This window comes from Staurois parvus, unplaced genomic scaffold (assembly GCF_062004578.1).
Source record: "Staurois parvus isolate SC_StPar_1 unplaced genomic scaffold, SC_StPar_1.0 ptg000669l, whole genome shotgun sequence".
NCBI lineage: Eukaryota > Metazoa > Chordata > Amphibia > Anura > Ranidae > Staurois > Staurois parvus.
In genome coordinates this window covers 779,647-795,961 of record NW_028318465.1, presented here as the reverse complement: position 1 = coordinate 795,961, position 16,315 = coordinate 779,647, and the positions used below count along the sequence as shown (strand labels likewise).

The following is a 16,315-nucleotide window of genomic DNA, read 5'->3' as shown; positions in this document are numbered from 1 at the left end:
CAAATTGTAACTGAACATCCTTTTTTCCCCCTCTAAGTGTGATACTTCATCACAGGGTTAAATGAAGAGTGCTATCCACACATAATTTGTTCCGGCAGAAGTTTATTTGGCCCCAACCAGTGCACACTGTGGAAGTAAAAAGAAACATTTGTCAAGAAGAAACCGAACCAAGGCAGGTCTGTTGCAGAGAACTGGTAACCTAAAGTCCACTGGAACATGGACACTTGCAAGAGTGCATTTCTATGGTAAATGTAGGAAATCGTAATAGCATGGAGGTCAACAGGAAGAACCAGTGTTGGGAGACCACAGATCGATACTTTTAAAAATGTAGATTTCACAGTTGACTTAAAAGGGATCAGTTCTCTGCAAAGGAGCAGTGCAGGCAGCAGGAGAGGCAAGTATTCAGCACTGCAGTTAGGTTCTCAGCATACCAGTTCTCTGCAATGGAACAGTGTTGAGTGGCACAAGCAGCAGGAGAGAAGTATTTGGTCTCTTCACAGGTATGTGCTTCGGTGGAAAAAAAAAATGTATAAAAATGTGAAAAATGGCCGTTAACCCAGGTGCAGGAGATATTAATGGTTGACCTTTGGACCATTTCCAACCCTACCCCCTTGGTAAACCTTTTAGCCAAACATATAAGCAACAATTTCTGAATGCAATGGAAGTTTTTGTTTTAGGGGAAAAAAGTTATATGTAATAAAGAGCCAAGGGGGGTGGCCAGTTTCCTGTACTCCAAGGTAGAATCTTTGTTTACTATATATTCTTTTTCATCTCAACTGTACAGTAAAGGACATAGGCTGGAGCCTTAATAGACTCTGGAACATCCAAGAAACGAACGAAAAGGGTGGGCAAAAACTAGGCAAACAGAACTGTGGTAACAGGTCCAACAAGAGTTCGACCCAACTTGAGTGTAAATGCAAAAACCTTGTGGCCAAAAGACTCCTCAGAAGACTGGATGTCCATCTAGAACTTTGTAAGACTGCTAACTGGTCCTCTGTGCATACCTTTTCAAACCTGGGCCACAGAGCCTTGATGCAGGAATATCCCAATGGAGAGTGCAAAAAGCACAGGAGTTTTGTCCTCCCACAGTACACAGAACATGGAAATGCAATTTTAGTTAATAAAACTGCTAAAAACCTTTTCTCATCAACAGTTAGAGCAGTCTTGTGACTTCTAATCAGTGTTCAGCAGAGAACTGGTTAACGCTTGTAGGCGTTTTCTGTTATAGGAAGATTCAGAACCCATTACCTGTCTGGACAGTGGCAATAGGCCCTGTGCTGATCACACGCACTCTCAAGGAAAAAAAAGCAATACACACCAAACTGAGCATGTCCAGAGCGTCTCCACACAAAAGGACTTAACAGGAGATAAGCACCCGACCAACATGGAGACAAGGTGCTTTGGGGAGGGGCAAAGCTCCCCCTGCCCTAAACCCCCCCCCCCCCAAACATTAAGGGCAAGTGGCCTGGTATAGTTTAGGGGGACACTAGTGTGTCCACCCCCCTATTCCTGACCTGCCAGACTGCATGCTCAGATAAGGGCCTGGTATGGATTGGGGGGGGGGGGCATACCCACACCTTATATTATGGCCTGGGGGTTCCCCTCAAAATCCCAAACAGATTCGAAGGGCCTGGTATGAATTGGGAGGGGACCGCCACAGTTTCTTAATTTGTAATTACCAGCATTTTTTTTTTTTTTTTTTTAAAACAGGAAACCTGCTGAGGACTTGTCCCATTACTGCATGTTTTCACTAAAATCGCACAACTTCATAAAAACAAAAAATGCTGTATTTCCGTAGCTTTTTTTTTTTTAGTGGATTCCAACAAACTTTTTGTGCGGTATCTTACCGCATACTTGGATGTGGTAAGATAGCACTTTGTGAATTGTCCCCCCCCCCCCCCCCCCCGAGAGAAGCAGATATCCCCCACTCTTAGGAATGAAAGTACCCCTTCAAGAGGAGGGCTTTGGGGATCACTTGGTGGGCTTTGTGGTCTAAGTCATACACCGAAAGGGGGGGGCTGAACTTGGGTTTAGCTGCTATAGGTTTAAAAAAAAAAAAAAAAAAAAAGAAGGTCGAGGCTCCTGGAGGAGAGGGGTTTACATTTTTGGCTGTGGAAGAAATCCTCTCTCCCAGTGGCATCTTCGATTAATTTGTTAAGCGTCTAACCAAAGATGTCCTCCATTTGTATGGTGTCTTACAGACAACTTCAGCTGACCAGGCTTTGAGCCACAAGATACTGCACATAGTGGATGGACATTAGAGCCACTCCAGAAAATGTGTGCCATTACTTGTTCTAGGGCATCCATACAAAAGAGCACAGCAAAAGTTAATAGCACAGTTAAAGCACCTGGAATAAAGGATTGTGTCTATTGTTCATTGCCCTAGTCCAGTTAGCTGCAATTTGACAGACAGAAATTGCAACAATAACTGGTTGCAGAGCTAGGCCTGCAAATGTAGAGCCTTTAAAAAGTCTCAAACTTTATCTGCAGAATCTCTGAATAAGGAACATCTTCAATTAGTACAGCAAGCCATTTAAGGTTGAGGTGGCAGATCTACTACCATAACAAGACCACTTCGACAATTTTTTCCACTGGATAGTTCGGCAAGGTTTTTCAGAAGGGCTGAAAATCTTTTCTGAATTGATCTAAATGTCAATTTGCCTAGGTCCAGCAGCATGATAATTTTCCCATTTTATTTGTTCAGAAAAAGGTAATGTCTATAAATTTAGCAGGTCTCCTTGTACCTAATGGGCCATGGTGAGACAGATGCCAGTAAACAACGTCAATTCTTTTGCACATGGCTTAAGTGAGCATATCCACACTGACCAGCTTAATGCACAAAGCCAAATCAGGTGTACAAGCGTCTGGGGGTGAAAAATCTTCTGCAACCTCCTTTAAAGCCAAATCTGGGTCCTCTTCATTGTCTTTTATGCCTGTCTCTTTCAGGCTGGAAATATCTGGATTAGATAGACATGGAGTTGGAGAAGAAGCCTGGCAGTCTGGAGCACTGGAAGGCAATGGTTGTACTAAAGCTGTTGTCCAAGGAATTCTGACAGTTGCAGAAAAATCTGCCTTAGGGAGAAGGCTTGCTGTGTGCCGGAGATAGGGCTACAACTGGATGCAGATACTGGTGTTAAAAAAACAAAACAAAAAACGGGTCCTGCAAAGGAAGCATAATCAACTTATCACAATCAAGGCTGAGTTGTGCAGAACTTTAAAGTTAAGTAGTCCAAGCAGTATGAAGCAACCAATTTGCAGCCCATCCTGTTGAAGTACTTGTGATGAAAAGGGTAAAAAGTATCTGAGCATCTTAGTCAAGTGTGCGACCTGATAGATGTAACCCTTAGTCATCCAACTGAGACAGTCCTGAGTGATTGAAGTTTAACACCAGTTTGAAAAGGTTGCATCATAAAGTGAAGACATTTCAAATAGTCTTTTACATAAATGTTTAGAGATAAGGTAACCATGTCAACTGTCTACATTGCTGGTCCCTGTATTGGTCTCCTATCATGACAAGACTCAGATTCTGGATTCCACAGTGATGGACCATGCCCCTGAACCTGTATAGTACCCTGTGACCAATTAGACGCAATGTACAAATTGCAAAGGTAGTCATCTATGCAGGATCCAGTGCCCGAAGCAATACTACAGGCCGTTGCCACTTCGGCTAAGGCTCCTAAGTTTTTACCGAGGTTGCACTGATCCTGATTAACTGAATCTATCGTTGCATTAGAAGGCAGTGAATAGCTGGTTTAAGACTCAGAAGATAAAGTAGTTAAGCCAAGAGTGATCTCTCCATAAAGAGGGTCTATGAATACTCATGTCCTGTACTGTACGATTAAGATATACTATTGCACGCCAAAGCTGGCATAGAAGCCAAAAGAATCATTGTACTGGAGTGCTAGTAGTGGTATCTTAATACTGAGATAGGTATCTGGCCATCGATGATCAGGAAGTTTGGTTTCCTTTCCCAAACATGATATCTCTCTCTATATCTATCTATCCATAGATTCAGCCAACTATTCCCATTCAAGCATGTACAAAGTTGGTTTACCTTGGAGGAGCCGGAAGTGGGGTAACATCCTCTGCAGTACTGTGTATGGAGCATGTCACTGACTGCGGAGGAGTGATTTTTGAAGGTTCATCCTGAGTATGAGTAGACATATTTGGAGGCAATTCTTTACTTTCCTTTAAGAAAAAAATTATTCTATTACTGGATAACAAAATAAATTTGTACTATTCATAATGCAAAGGTCAGTCAACTAAAACTTAATTTCAGTAACAGGGGAACACAGTAAGGTTGACTCACCAGCACAGCCTTTATCCATGGTCTTGAGATCTACGTACCTTAATCCCAAGTTGCTGCTAAAGTGCTACTAAAATCTTTATTTTTAAAAAACATATCATACTTACCCACTCTGTGCAATGGTTTTACACAAAGCAGACCAAATCCTCTCCGTCGAGTCCACCAACTGTGCTCGTGGCCCCTCCCTTCTTTTGAGTGCCCCCACAGCAAGTAGCTTGCTATGGGGGCACCCGAGCAGGCAAGCCACGGCTCTGAGTGCCATTCACACACAATGGCAGCTGGGTCCTGCACCTCCTCAATTTGCTCACAGTCAATGGGACCAATACCTTCTGCTGCAGCCTCAGCCAATCAGGAGTGAGTCCCTGGAGAACCGAAACTCTCATGGATAATGCCGTATCGAGAGGAGGCTCAGGTAAGCATTAGGGGGGCTGCTGCACAAAGAAGGGTTTTACCTTCATGCAAAGAATGCATGAATGTCAAAAAACATTGAGCCTTTAGAACCACTTTCATATCAAGTAGGGGAGGGTTACAACCCCTGTGGAGTTTGTGTCCATCTATCTCCCACGGAGAGCCTATTCGTGTCCCAAAGCCAAAGTGAAGTGAGGCAACTAGAGCCCATATTGGTGGATTTTCCTTGCATTTATTAATCAACAGTCAGTAGAACAAACAGGTGCACAGACACTTATTCTCTACTCAAAAGTTTAGTCTCAGTTATACTTAAATCCAAATGAGCAACTACAGAAATAACAGTGTACAAAGGGATGGCAAGGTATTCAGGCATATAAGCAAAAGATCCTGTTGGACAATACCCACTTTTTCTTTGCAAATCCCTTTCACAACATCAGCCATCCTGCTTTCAAGTACCGGCTCTCCAGGTGTGCTTGCTATACTTCCAGGCAGTGGAGGAAAATTGGATGCTAATAAGTCAAACTTTGGTGTCTGTGCCATATCTTCCATTGTAGTCAAAGGGTGCTGAAATAAAGATGAACAAATGAATGTTTATCAGGCCAAACTTTTCAGTACACAGGAAAAAAAAAAGAAAAAAAAAAAAAAGGCCATAGCCCTCAGATCTCATAATCTTGCGATCATTGAGAAGACTGAACAAACCTGGTCTGAGTAGAAGAAGAGTGATCAGAAAGTATAAGATGGATAAAAGAAATGAGTAAAGAATGAAAAGGATAAGCTCAGACGTCCGAATGTCCAGCCCTATTCCCTCTAAGCGCGATACTTGATCATCACTGGGCAGTAAAATAAAACAATCCTACTTCTGCAGCTAATGCCATTAATAAGAACCCCTTTTAGGAAACTATATTCAAAAGAATATGGATGTTTACACCATCTTGAAAAACCCGATGGCATAAATGCAGTAGCTGATCTGAAGAACCACTAGTGAAGGCAACAAATTAGCTGCAAAATAACTGGCTAAAGCACAACTGTACAGTGTGCAATGCAAAACCAGAATATTTTCTATTAGCTGCAGGACAGGCATGTAACTAAATTTGTAAACTGACCTAAAGTGGTTGTAAAGGCTCAAGGTTTTTTACCTTCATGCATTATATGCATGAAGGTAAAAAACCTGTGCCGCATTCCCCCAACTTCCCCCTAGTACTTGCCTAAGCTCCCTCTCGATACAGCGATGTGCACTGGAGTCTTGGCTATCCCAGGACTTCCTCACCTCATTTGGCAGAGACAGCAGCATGAGCCATTGGTTCCTGCTGTCAATCACAGCTGGTGAGAATGAGAAGAGATGGCAGAGCCAAGCTACAGCTCCACGTATGAATGGACACGGAGCAGCGGTTGGGGAGTGCGCATGCTCAGGTGCTCCACAGCAAGCTGCTTGCTGTGGGGACACCTCACAGGAGGGAGGGTCCAGGAGCGCCAGCGGAGCACCTGAGAAAAGGATCTGGGCTGCTCGGTGCAAAACCACTGAACACAGCAGGTAAAGACTTTTTAAGTCTTTAGAATCACCAAGTTAAACTAGAATTCCAGCCAAACTGTTTTGGAAAAAGTGGGAAGGGTTAGAGCACCTGGGAGGTTTTTACTGCTCTCCTGACTGGCAAGACTTCCCCTTAATTTTTCTATGGTCACAGGAGAGGAAAGGAGTATAATCTCCCCAATGGCAGTCACCAATAATAAAGATTAGTGCATTTGCTGTAAAAAAAAAAAAAACCCTTGGAGGCCATTGTAAAGCACAGGAATTCAATTGTCAGATTATACTGCCACCTACAAGACTGGACACTTGCAAACAGACTGCATGCCAGCCACAGGACAACCCGTCTTCTACCCAGCAAGATTACTCAGCAGCAGATAGTATCAGGAGCACCAACAGTGGAGAGACCTGTGCCCCAAGGGGGATATATGAATTCACATACTGTCAGGACATCCAAAACAGTCCAAGTGAGGGGTGGGAAACATGGCAACCATCACCAGCTAGTTCATCTAGAGAACTGGACATTGCTTGCAGTCCAGACAATGCCTAAAAGCCCCGAAGCAGAACTAGATGAGACTAATCCCCACCGGGGAACCTGTGAGCACAATTAAAGTGAGGGCATGGAAAACCAACCTGACGCTCAGACCTGATGTCACTACCAGTGGGCAAGACTGCACACAGGTAGAAACAAACTGAAGGTAAAACATAATTCCCAAAAGGAATAAGAACCCACAACGTAACGTGATTAACCGAAAAAGAGGAATACCTCCTTAAATGAACAAGCCCAGGAAGTGGCATAAAATTATATAGGTGCAGGGGATAATGACCAGCTGGTCTACAAGGAAGGTCTCAGTACTCTAAAATTCCTGATCTTCTAGGATGGATGAGAGACCAAAAACCACAGTTAATGCAGTAGAAATATCAACAGCATCATTAATGCCAGAAACAATCCCTGTAATTCTTGGGTGACAGCAGGCAACTGGATGCATTAAGCACAGTCTTCCATAGAACAAGTCTGTCAAATGGTCACAGCAACTGGTGGCCTGGTCTGTTTTAAGTTCATGGTACAATCAGACAATGCAGGGAATGTCACTGGAGCATGAATCGAGTTTCTGCAGCTGGTACCCAAGAGGAACTCGGTGAGAGCATAATGTCCTGATTTTACATGGAAAGGACTCTGCTTCACCAGACAGAGCTGAAGGGGACTCGAATGACGCAGGCCCTGTACCAATATGTCTCCAGATTCTAGATTACATACATTTGATGCCTCAGAGGATACATGGTAGACACCCTAGAACCATTTGAGAAGTGTGGGCTGAGGTCTCCTACAGTAGTGAGACTGGCTCCTGGGTTTACATGCAGGCATGTATCCAACCGGCAGTACAGCAATTAGGCCCAGAACGCAAGGTTTAGCGCGGAAAAGAATCAGCTAGAGGTCACTGTAGGTGGGCAGTGGAATGGACTGGCGTTCCAAGTGGTGCTTGCAAAGCAGGAGCAGCAGTGGGCAGCTTCCTCCAAGCAAAATGTTAGAGAAAGTTTGAAACAGGAACACTTCCGCCAATTGATACCTTTGGGCTCAGTCACCATTAACCCTTATCACAGTAACAGCAGTGGCAAGAAATCAGAAGAAAAAAAAAAAAAAAGCAATGAGGAGTGAAACACCATCATAGACCGGCAGTAATTGCAGACCTGGAAAAACACCTCAAATAACTTTTAGCAGTACACTCAGTCCTGGAAAGCACCACACCGCAGAGCCCCGTGCCAAAGGTCACATTACAGACCCAATTGGGTCCAGCACTCTAAAGCCAAGCTAGGGAAAGGCTAGTCCAGATAGCTGCTATGTAGAGACAAGCATAAAGGGTTATTAGTCTACCTTAAATAAAAAAACAAAAAAAAAAAAACTTGAAAGCTCAAACCCTACATCCACCCGGTTACTTGCTGTGCCCGCCCCGCCATGGGTGATGAGCTGTCAGTGCCCACGCAACCAGTGCAGCTATCTGGGGATTTGTAAAGATTTGTACTGGGTGGTGATTTCATCTGCCAGCACTGACCAATCAAAACATACATACATCATACATCCCAGAAGCCCTGCAGAATGAAGGGGGGAGAAGAGTGGAGCTGTACTGGCAGTGTGGCAACTAACAGCTATTCATCAGCAGAGATGTGAGGAAAGAGGTGAACTTACACTTTAAGCAGCAGTGCAGTAAGGAATCCTACAGCCAATGGAAAAAGAATCCAAGGAAATATTCAAATAGAAGGCTAGCAAAATGTTCTTCTATCCGAAGGTAGCAAAGAAAAAAAAAAAAAAAAAAAGGCATTCTGGCTAGTGTTTTTCTGGCATTGGCCTACACTTTTTTTTTTTTCGTTTGCCAGAGTGCAATGCTAATGTAGGTGGCAGTGCAACCCAACAGTATCTGAATTGTTCCTAATGGATGAGAAAGGCAGGCATTTGTTTTAGCAGCCTGATAAGCATAGTTCTAGAAACAAAACATACATATATAGTAATATATATTACACACACATACACTACTGTACATAGGTTTTAGCTAGGTGCAAACTACTGTAAGTTTTGGAAGTGATGGCCCCTTACTGTTGCAACATGGCTGCACACCAGTGTACAAAGCAAGGTCCATAAAGACATGGATGAGAGAGTTTGGGGGGGGTGGAACTTGACTGGCCTGCACAGAGTCCTGACCTTAATCCGATAAACACCTTTGGGATGAATTTGATTGCAAGCCAGGCCTTCTCATCCAACATCAGCGCCTGACCTAACAAATGAGCTTCTGGAAGAATGGTCAAACATTCCCATAGACACTCCTAAACCTTGTGGACAGCCTTCCCAGAAGAGTTGAAGCTGTTATAGCTGCAAAGGGTAGACCAACTCAATATCGAACCCTACGGACTAAGATGCCATTAAAGTCAAAGTGCATGTAAAGGCAGGCATACCAATACTCTTAGGCAGGTGTGAAAAAAGGCTGTAAAAATTAATGCATTCAGAAATAGCTTTAATAATTTTAATACAAAAATAAGTAAATGGAGAAGAGAAATCAAATAAAAATTTGGTGTGACCACCCTTTCCCTTTAAAACTGTATACATTCTTCTAGAATCAATACTTCTAAAACCAAATAATGGGACATGCTTTACTTCTACTGATGCTACAACACTTTCTACTCCCAATGTCTGGCCTCACCTAAAGCCTGAAGGACAGTAAGCTGGCCCTTTGTTTAGAAAGTATGGATACCCCTGTTATAGAGTAAACCGTGAATTCAAAGTTCAAACATATCATACATGTTTCACTTACCATGGGCTAACGCCTAAATCAAAACCAGCAAAAGTAAAACTACAAACTTACAGTGGTGCGGTCATCATCTCTTCGTCTTCTGCCTCTAAAAGCACTTCTCCTGCAATAGGGAGTAAAAAAAGAATGTGTAAATTGTCATAAGAAGTGCAATACACCAATTCAAAAAAAGTTAGGATGCTGTGTAAAATCTACATAAAAACAAATGATAAACAATAGTTTAACAATCGTTAATGATGTGCAAATCTTGAAGTAATATTTTATTCACAATAGAAAACCTATCAAATGTTTAAGCTGAGAATGTACCATCAAAAAAAAAAAAAAAACTTGGGTAATTTTGCAAATGATGGCAGCAACACATCTCAAAAAAGTCAGGACAGGGCAACAAAAAGCTGGCAAAGTGGTCCTAACAAGGATGAGCTGGAAGAAAACTGTGCAACTAATTAGGTCATTAATAGGTCAGTAACATGATTGAGTATAAAAAAAGGACATCTTAGAGAGTGTCTAAGGAGTAAATATGGGCAAAGGTTCACCAATCAGAGAAGCTGCATCCAAAAAAAAAAAACCCAAATATTAAAAAGACAGATGGGAAGAGCCTGTGTCCTGTACACTGAGATGAGCAATTTACAGGCAAGTCAAAATTCCTATTACATTCTTCATACAGTTGAGTCAAAACCTGTCAATTGAGGGTATGCAGGGCTAGACGATGGTCAAGAGCAGACTGAAGTATAATCAAAATATTAGGGTATTCCCTGGGACTTCTGTTCTCACAACAGGCGCAAAGCTGGCATATCATGATTTCGTGCCATATTGGTTAAATCAGCAAGAAGCAAAATGAAATGGGGGCCATAGTAAGTCTAGTCTCTTTGGAAGACACCAAAGATCAACCAAAAATCCAAGTATGTCTGTGTAGCATGTCCTCTTGGGCCAGTTTAGAGTAATGGGAATCACAGAACCCTTTGCTTATTTTTCACAGCAAGCGATGGAGGACCTTAAGAGGAAAGACCTATACCAGCTGGATTTGAATCAAAGGAAGAATTTACCATGGAAGCTAGTAATGGCTGAAACATTGTTTGAACCAGGGAGGCCAGATGTTTACATCTGTCTTTCCCCACCTTGTCTTGATAACGTAGGAAGTCCACCTGGTAACTCCACTCCAGGGATGCAGACAGCTGGGAAAACTTGAATGTGAGCTTCTACTTAGGTGTATCAGACTTTTTTCCTTAGTGGAGCCTGACCTCCGGGTCTCCCTTGATGGTTTATGTACGCCACTGTTTAACTGTACCCTGACTAGGTGAACCTGCAGAAGAGGTCCAATGTTGTAGAGATAATCTGATGGCTCAATTCCAAAACGTTGCTGGGGAGTTTTCACTCCTCTGGGGGACCCTGTTCCCTGGAAGGGTCAGGGAGTTTTAATTCCTCTCTCAGCCTAAGGTTGGCATCTATTGTCACCACCTCCCAGGACATATGAAGAAACATTTTTCCAACTTAAGGACTGAATATCCACCAGGCCAAGGATAAAACGGTTTAGCTAGACAGAAGCACTGGGCGATTCAAGGATTGGATTTGCTTGCTCCATGTCATAAGTATGTTGGATTGAAGAGATCTGGAGTGAAACCACGCAAAGGAAATTGCCACAAAAAAGGAGGCTACCAACAAACCCAGAACCCTCGTGCTTACTTCTCCTAATAGTCTGGCTTGGCCTATATCCAAGATTAAGTCCAGGTACGACAGTGTGATTCGCTGGATAGCAAACTTTGGAATTTTGATTACCCAGCCAAAGGTTTAAAAAGGACCTGAACTTTCCTTTGAACACTGGCAGATGAGGTTGAGTTTACTTCAGGAGGAGGTCATCCCGTATAACCCTTGACATGAATGTTCAGAATCTGCAGAAAGGCTAGAAGCATGGCAAGCACTTTTGTAAATATTTGGTGTGCAGAACAGTCACACACAAAGCATTGAAGTGAGATGTGGATGTGTAGATTGGCATCTTGTAAGTCTAGTCAGATATAAATAACAAATCTTGTTGATTCCATGCAGAATTTTTTTGCACTATTTTTCTTAGCCTGCAGATCATTGCACCCCAGATCAGTTTATCGCAGGTGCAATCTCAGACGACTTCTCAGCACACTGTGCACAACTTCCATACAGGCAGTTACTGAAGAGCAGGAAGAATTAAACTACGAAGGTACTCACCAATGCTCACAATTCGAATGAATGAGCTACAAGCCCTGTCATTGAAGCAGATGGCTTGTAGTTCTCAAACTCTGAACGAATGGCACAGCTGTGTGGACGAAACCCTGCACAGCTATGCAGTTTTTAAATTGTGAAAGCAGGTGCGGGGAAAGGATCCCCGCCCGCTGTTACAAAAGGGGGATCAGGGGGTGCGGGGCTGGTGCTTTAGTAGCATGTTACACCTTGAAAATGGGTGTAACATATTACTAAAGAAACTTTTTCTAATCCTTTGGTTTGCCTTTGTAAACAGTCTGTCTTCGCTAAAATAATCACAAATGGTTCCATGCTGAAAAAGCTAATGCCCAAGACAGCAAAACATACTAAAGAAACGTAGGACAATCCAGGAATGTTGCATATATAAATGGTAATAGGAGTGATTACATCTTGTCAATACATCCTCTACCAGTTTCACATGCCTTGGCAGGCTGTAATAACCTAGTTATTCAAGCAACAAAATGGGGCGTTACCAAAAAACTTAAACAGGGGAAGGAGCAGAGGCCAGTAGTGGACTGCGGAAACAATGCAGACTGCCTTCTTTACCACTGTGTCTGGAGTTATTTGACAAAATCTCTGCACTTCTAGTACATTCACTTTCCAGAGGCCAGTAACGTTACATGTAGTTTCTTCCCCGATCAGATTCAAGATTTAGAGGCGGAACCTTTGACTTGAATATATTATGGAGGAAAGTATCATAGATTCCAATTTTGCAGTGAAGACTGCAGAGGATTTCCCTTCCCCAGCATTCTATGCTCACCGGCCACTTTATTAGGTACAACTGTTTAATTGCTTGGTAACACAATTGCTAATCAGCCAAACACATGGCAGCAACGCAATGCATTTGGGCATCTAGACTTGAAGACTTTACGTTTAAACAGATCAGAATGTGGAAGAAAGGGGATTTAAGTGACTTTGAACGTGGCATGGCTCTTATGCCAGATGGGCTGGTTTAAGTATTTCAAAAACTGCTGATCTATTGGGATTTCACGCACAACCATCTCTAGGGTTTACAGAGTTGTCTGAAAAAGAATATCCAGTGAGCAGCAGTTGTGTGGATGAAAATGCCTTCTTGATGTTGGAGGAGAATGGGCAGACTGGTTAGAGATGACAGAAATGCAACAGTAACAACCACTCATTACAACCAAGGTATTCAGAATACCACCACTGAACGCACAACACGTCAAACCTTAAAACAGATGAGCTACAGCAGACCACACCGGATGCCAATATAACCCATCTTCTGATGGCTACATCCAGCAGAATAATGCACCAGGTCACAAAGCTCAGATCTCAAACTGGTTTCTTGAACATGACAATGAGTTCACTGTATTCCAATGGCCTCCACAGTCAACAGATCTCAATCCAATAGAGCACCTTTGGGATGTGGTGGAATGGGAGATGTATGGCTTCATGCCAAATGCTTTCTACTGTGGGCATACTAATTGATATTCTGCTAGCTAGTCCTTGCCTAGCAGCACCTGTCTATGGTCACTAAGAAACTGGCTGAGTCTAGACTTTTTCCCAATACAGGGGGTATAGAGAAGAATACCTACTGTATTGGAAAAAAGTCTAGACTCAGCCAGTTTCTTAGTAACCATAGTCCGGTACTGCTAGGCAAGGACTAGCTAGGAGAACATCAATTAGTATGCCCACAGTAGAAAGCATAGGAAGAGGTCCACAAATGATTAAATTTGTCCCCTGTGCATACAAACAGTACTGTGCAAAAAAAAACAAGAAAAAGAAAAAAACATGCAGTATGGCATACCTGCCTCGGACCCCTCCATCTGAACCATTCTGCTCTGGATGTAGAGACAATGTGTCTTTTGAAAAAACATCCTGGTGCCCGGTTAAAGATGTGTTGTGCCTTTCTGTGGGGAAAGAGCGTGCTCTATTTACATTTAGGTCTGCTAATGATACAGGACCTGTTGTGCCACTGTCAGTCCTTTCTGAAGAGTTTGTGGATGATCGAAATTGAGTCTTCACACTGAAATGGAAACAAAAACACCCTTAGTGCAGTCTTGCATTAAAAAAGAAAAAAATCCAAACATAAAAAAGAAACTCAAACTGCAATTCCAAGCTAGAACAAGGTTTTGAGAAATTTCCTGCAATTTTACATTACGCAAGTGGTTCTAAAGCAGACATTTACCTTAATGCAAGCAGCTTCCCCCACCCCTCCCTTACACTTACCTGAGCCTGACCTCTTGGTTCAGTGATGTGCACGAGGGCAGAGGCTCACGCCCTCACAGGCTCATGGAGAACAGTGTAAGCCATTGGCTCCTGCTGTGGTCAATCACAGCCAGTGAGGGAGGGTGCTGGGCCAAAGCCCCACTGTCAGTAGACAGCAGGGGTCGGGAGTGAGCAAGCACCAGTGCCCACATAGCAAACAACTTGGTATGGGGGCACTCTGCAAGAGGAGGATCCAGGAGCTCTGGCAGGGGACCCCAAAAGAAGAGGATCGGGCCTGCTCTGTGCAAACTCATTGGAGAGAAATCCAGAAAGTCTTGCTACACTTTTGCGGTGGTCTTTGCTAGACAATTTAAGCTCTCCCTTGTTCACCCACTGCCATCAGCAAAATCAGCTATTAAAGTAGATAGCCCTCTTTCCTGCCAGCAGTATGTTTTTTACACCAAGCTCTGGTTCAAACTAAATGCAGCTTTGAAATCAAGTGAAATAGCAAATTTTTAAAGCCGCTGATCAGTGCGATTTTATGTGCGGCTTGTCTTACATTTGTGTGGTTTAATGCACAGATGACTATGCAAGTCACACATCAAATCACCAAAAATAGTGCAGGAACCTTTTATCAAAATCAGTGCTGCACCACAAGGAGTGACACCAATTTGAATGGTTCCATAGGCACAAATAGGGTGCGACTTGCAATGCAATTTTGAACTGTCAAAATCACATGACAAGTTGCACCAGTGTGAAGCCTAGGTTCACACTTATCCAATGTGGGAAGCAATTTTACACATTAACCCGCAGGCAAAACTCACTGCTCTTTGGCAGATGCAATTCGGAATGGCACCTGCACAGACATGTTGCATTTACGAGTTCTAGTGCGTTTACGTATGAAAAATGCAGTTTGGTGTCCTTTTTTTAAAAGCGCAAAAGCAGCACTATGGTATAGTTTAGGCTCAATGAATTACTTTCATATGTCGTTCACTGCATATGGTGTAAACAAGCCCTTAAGTCTCAAATGTAAGGCACCGCCACAAAGTAAAGTGGCACTAGTTATAGATAGGCAGACTAATTTGATATTCAAAAAGATAATGGCACATATCTTATGTACTCCTACACAAATTCTACCTTTGCCAGTTTTAAATGCCTGATGGGGTAAAATAGAACTCTGTTCAAAACTAAAAAAAAAAAAAAAAAAAAGTTTTGCCTTTAGTTATACTTTAAGTTAACACCTTTCCGCTGTGTGCACACATTTATGCGGCCTCACAGGACTGGGTCTTTGAGTGGAACAAGCCATTTTGTGCTGACAGCATGCTGCACAAAGCTCCAGGTCTCGTACCAACAATCAGAAAATGAGAGGACTGGGCTCCTGATCATTATAACCAGTCACTGTACAGCCCACGCCTGTTTTTCTCCTTTTGAAAAGATACACTGCATCTTTTTCTCCTTGCTAGAGGCAAATTGTAAACAAAGTACCAAAAAAAATTTAAGATAAATCAGCCAGATCAGGGTTTGATCTAAGTCAGTGTCAGGGTTAGATTCTAAAGTCATGCTTTGATATAAAGCTGGGTGAAAGGTCAGGGTAGAGGGGGGGGGGGAAAAAAAAAAAAAAAAAAAAAAAAGGATTCTGCACTATTATTTCGATGCCCTACTATGGGTACAAACAAATACACATGGTATTGAAGTAGCAGAATTTGCTTTAAAGTGGTCCTAAAGCCTAGACATTTTATACTGATATACTGCTACAGGGCGGCAGGGGTGTGCAAAATCATATATGTGCGATCTTGCATTTCTGGGTATGAAAAGGTTTAGCACTGATCACTGTATTGGTATCACTGGGGATGTAAGTGACACTAAGTCAGTTCCCCCTAGTGTCAGAATGCCTGCGGCAGTCCCGCTATAAGTCAGTGATCGCCCCCATTATTAGTAAAAGAATAAAAAATAAAATTCTAGTATCTATAACGCCATTTTTAAACGCTGTAACTTTCACGTAAACCAATTTACACGTATTGGGATATTTTTTTTTAGCAAAGACATGTAGCAGAATACATTTTGGCCTAAATTTTTTTTATTTATTTATTTTTAACTGGACATGTTTAATAGCAAAAAGTCAAAAATATTGTTTCTCAAAATGGTCGGGTGTTTTTATAAAGCAAAAAATGCACAGGCGATCAAACACCACCAAAAGAAAGCTCAAATCGTGGGGGAAAATAAAGGACGTAAATTTCATTTGAGTGCAGCGTTGCATGACCGCGTAATTGTCAGTTAAACCAACGCAGTGCCGTAACGCAAAAAGTGGTCTGGTCAGGAAGGGAGGTAAATCCTCAGGAGGGTAAGTGGTTAATGCAAAAAAACGGTTTATGCATCGGTAGT

At 42.6% G+C, this 16,315-nt stretch overlaps 1 protein-coding gene across 2 annotated transcripts in view; it reads right to left on the bottom strand.

The window, feature by feature from the left end:
• LARP4 (La ribonucleoprotein 4) overlaps window positions 1-16,315 on the bottom strand; it is a 120,937-nt gene that overhangs the window by 12,038 nt on the left and 92,584 nt on the right. For both annotated transcript variants that reach the window (XM_089652036.1, XM_089652037.1), the window contains 4 exons: window positions 13,533-13,751; window positions 9,590-9,638; window positions 5,120-5,278; window positions 4,055-4,188 (listed from right to left, as the gene is read on the bottom strand). In XM_089652036.1, the coding sequence (XP_089508162.1) occupies window positions 4,055-4,188; window positions 5,120-5,278; window positions 9,590-9,638; window positions 13,533-13,751 (561 nt within the window). The remainder of the gene's footprint in view (window positions 1-4,054; window positions 4,189-5,119; window positions 5,279-9,589; window positions 9,639-13,532; window positions 13,752-16,315) is intronic.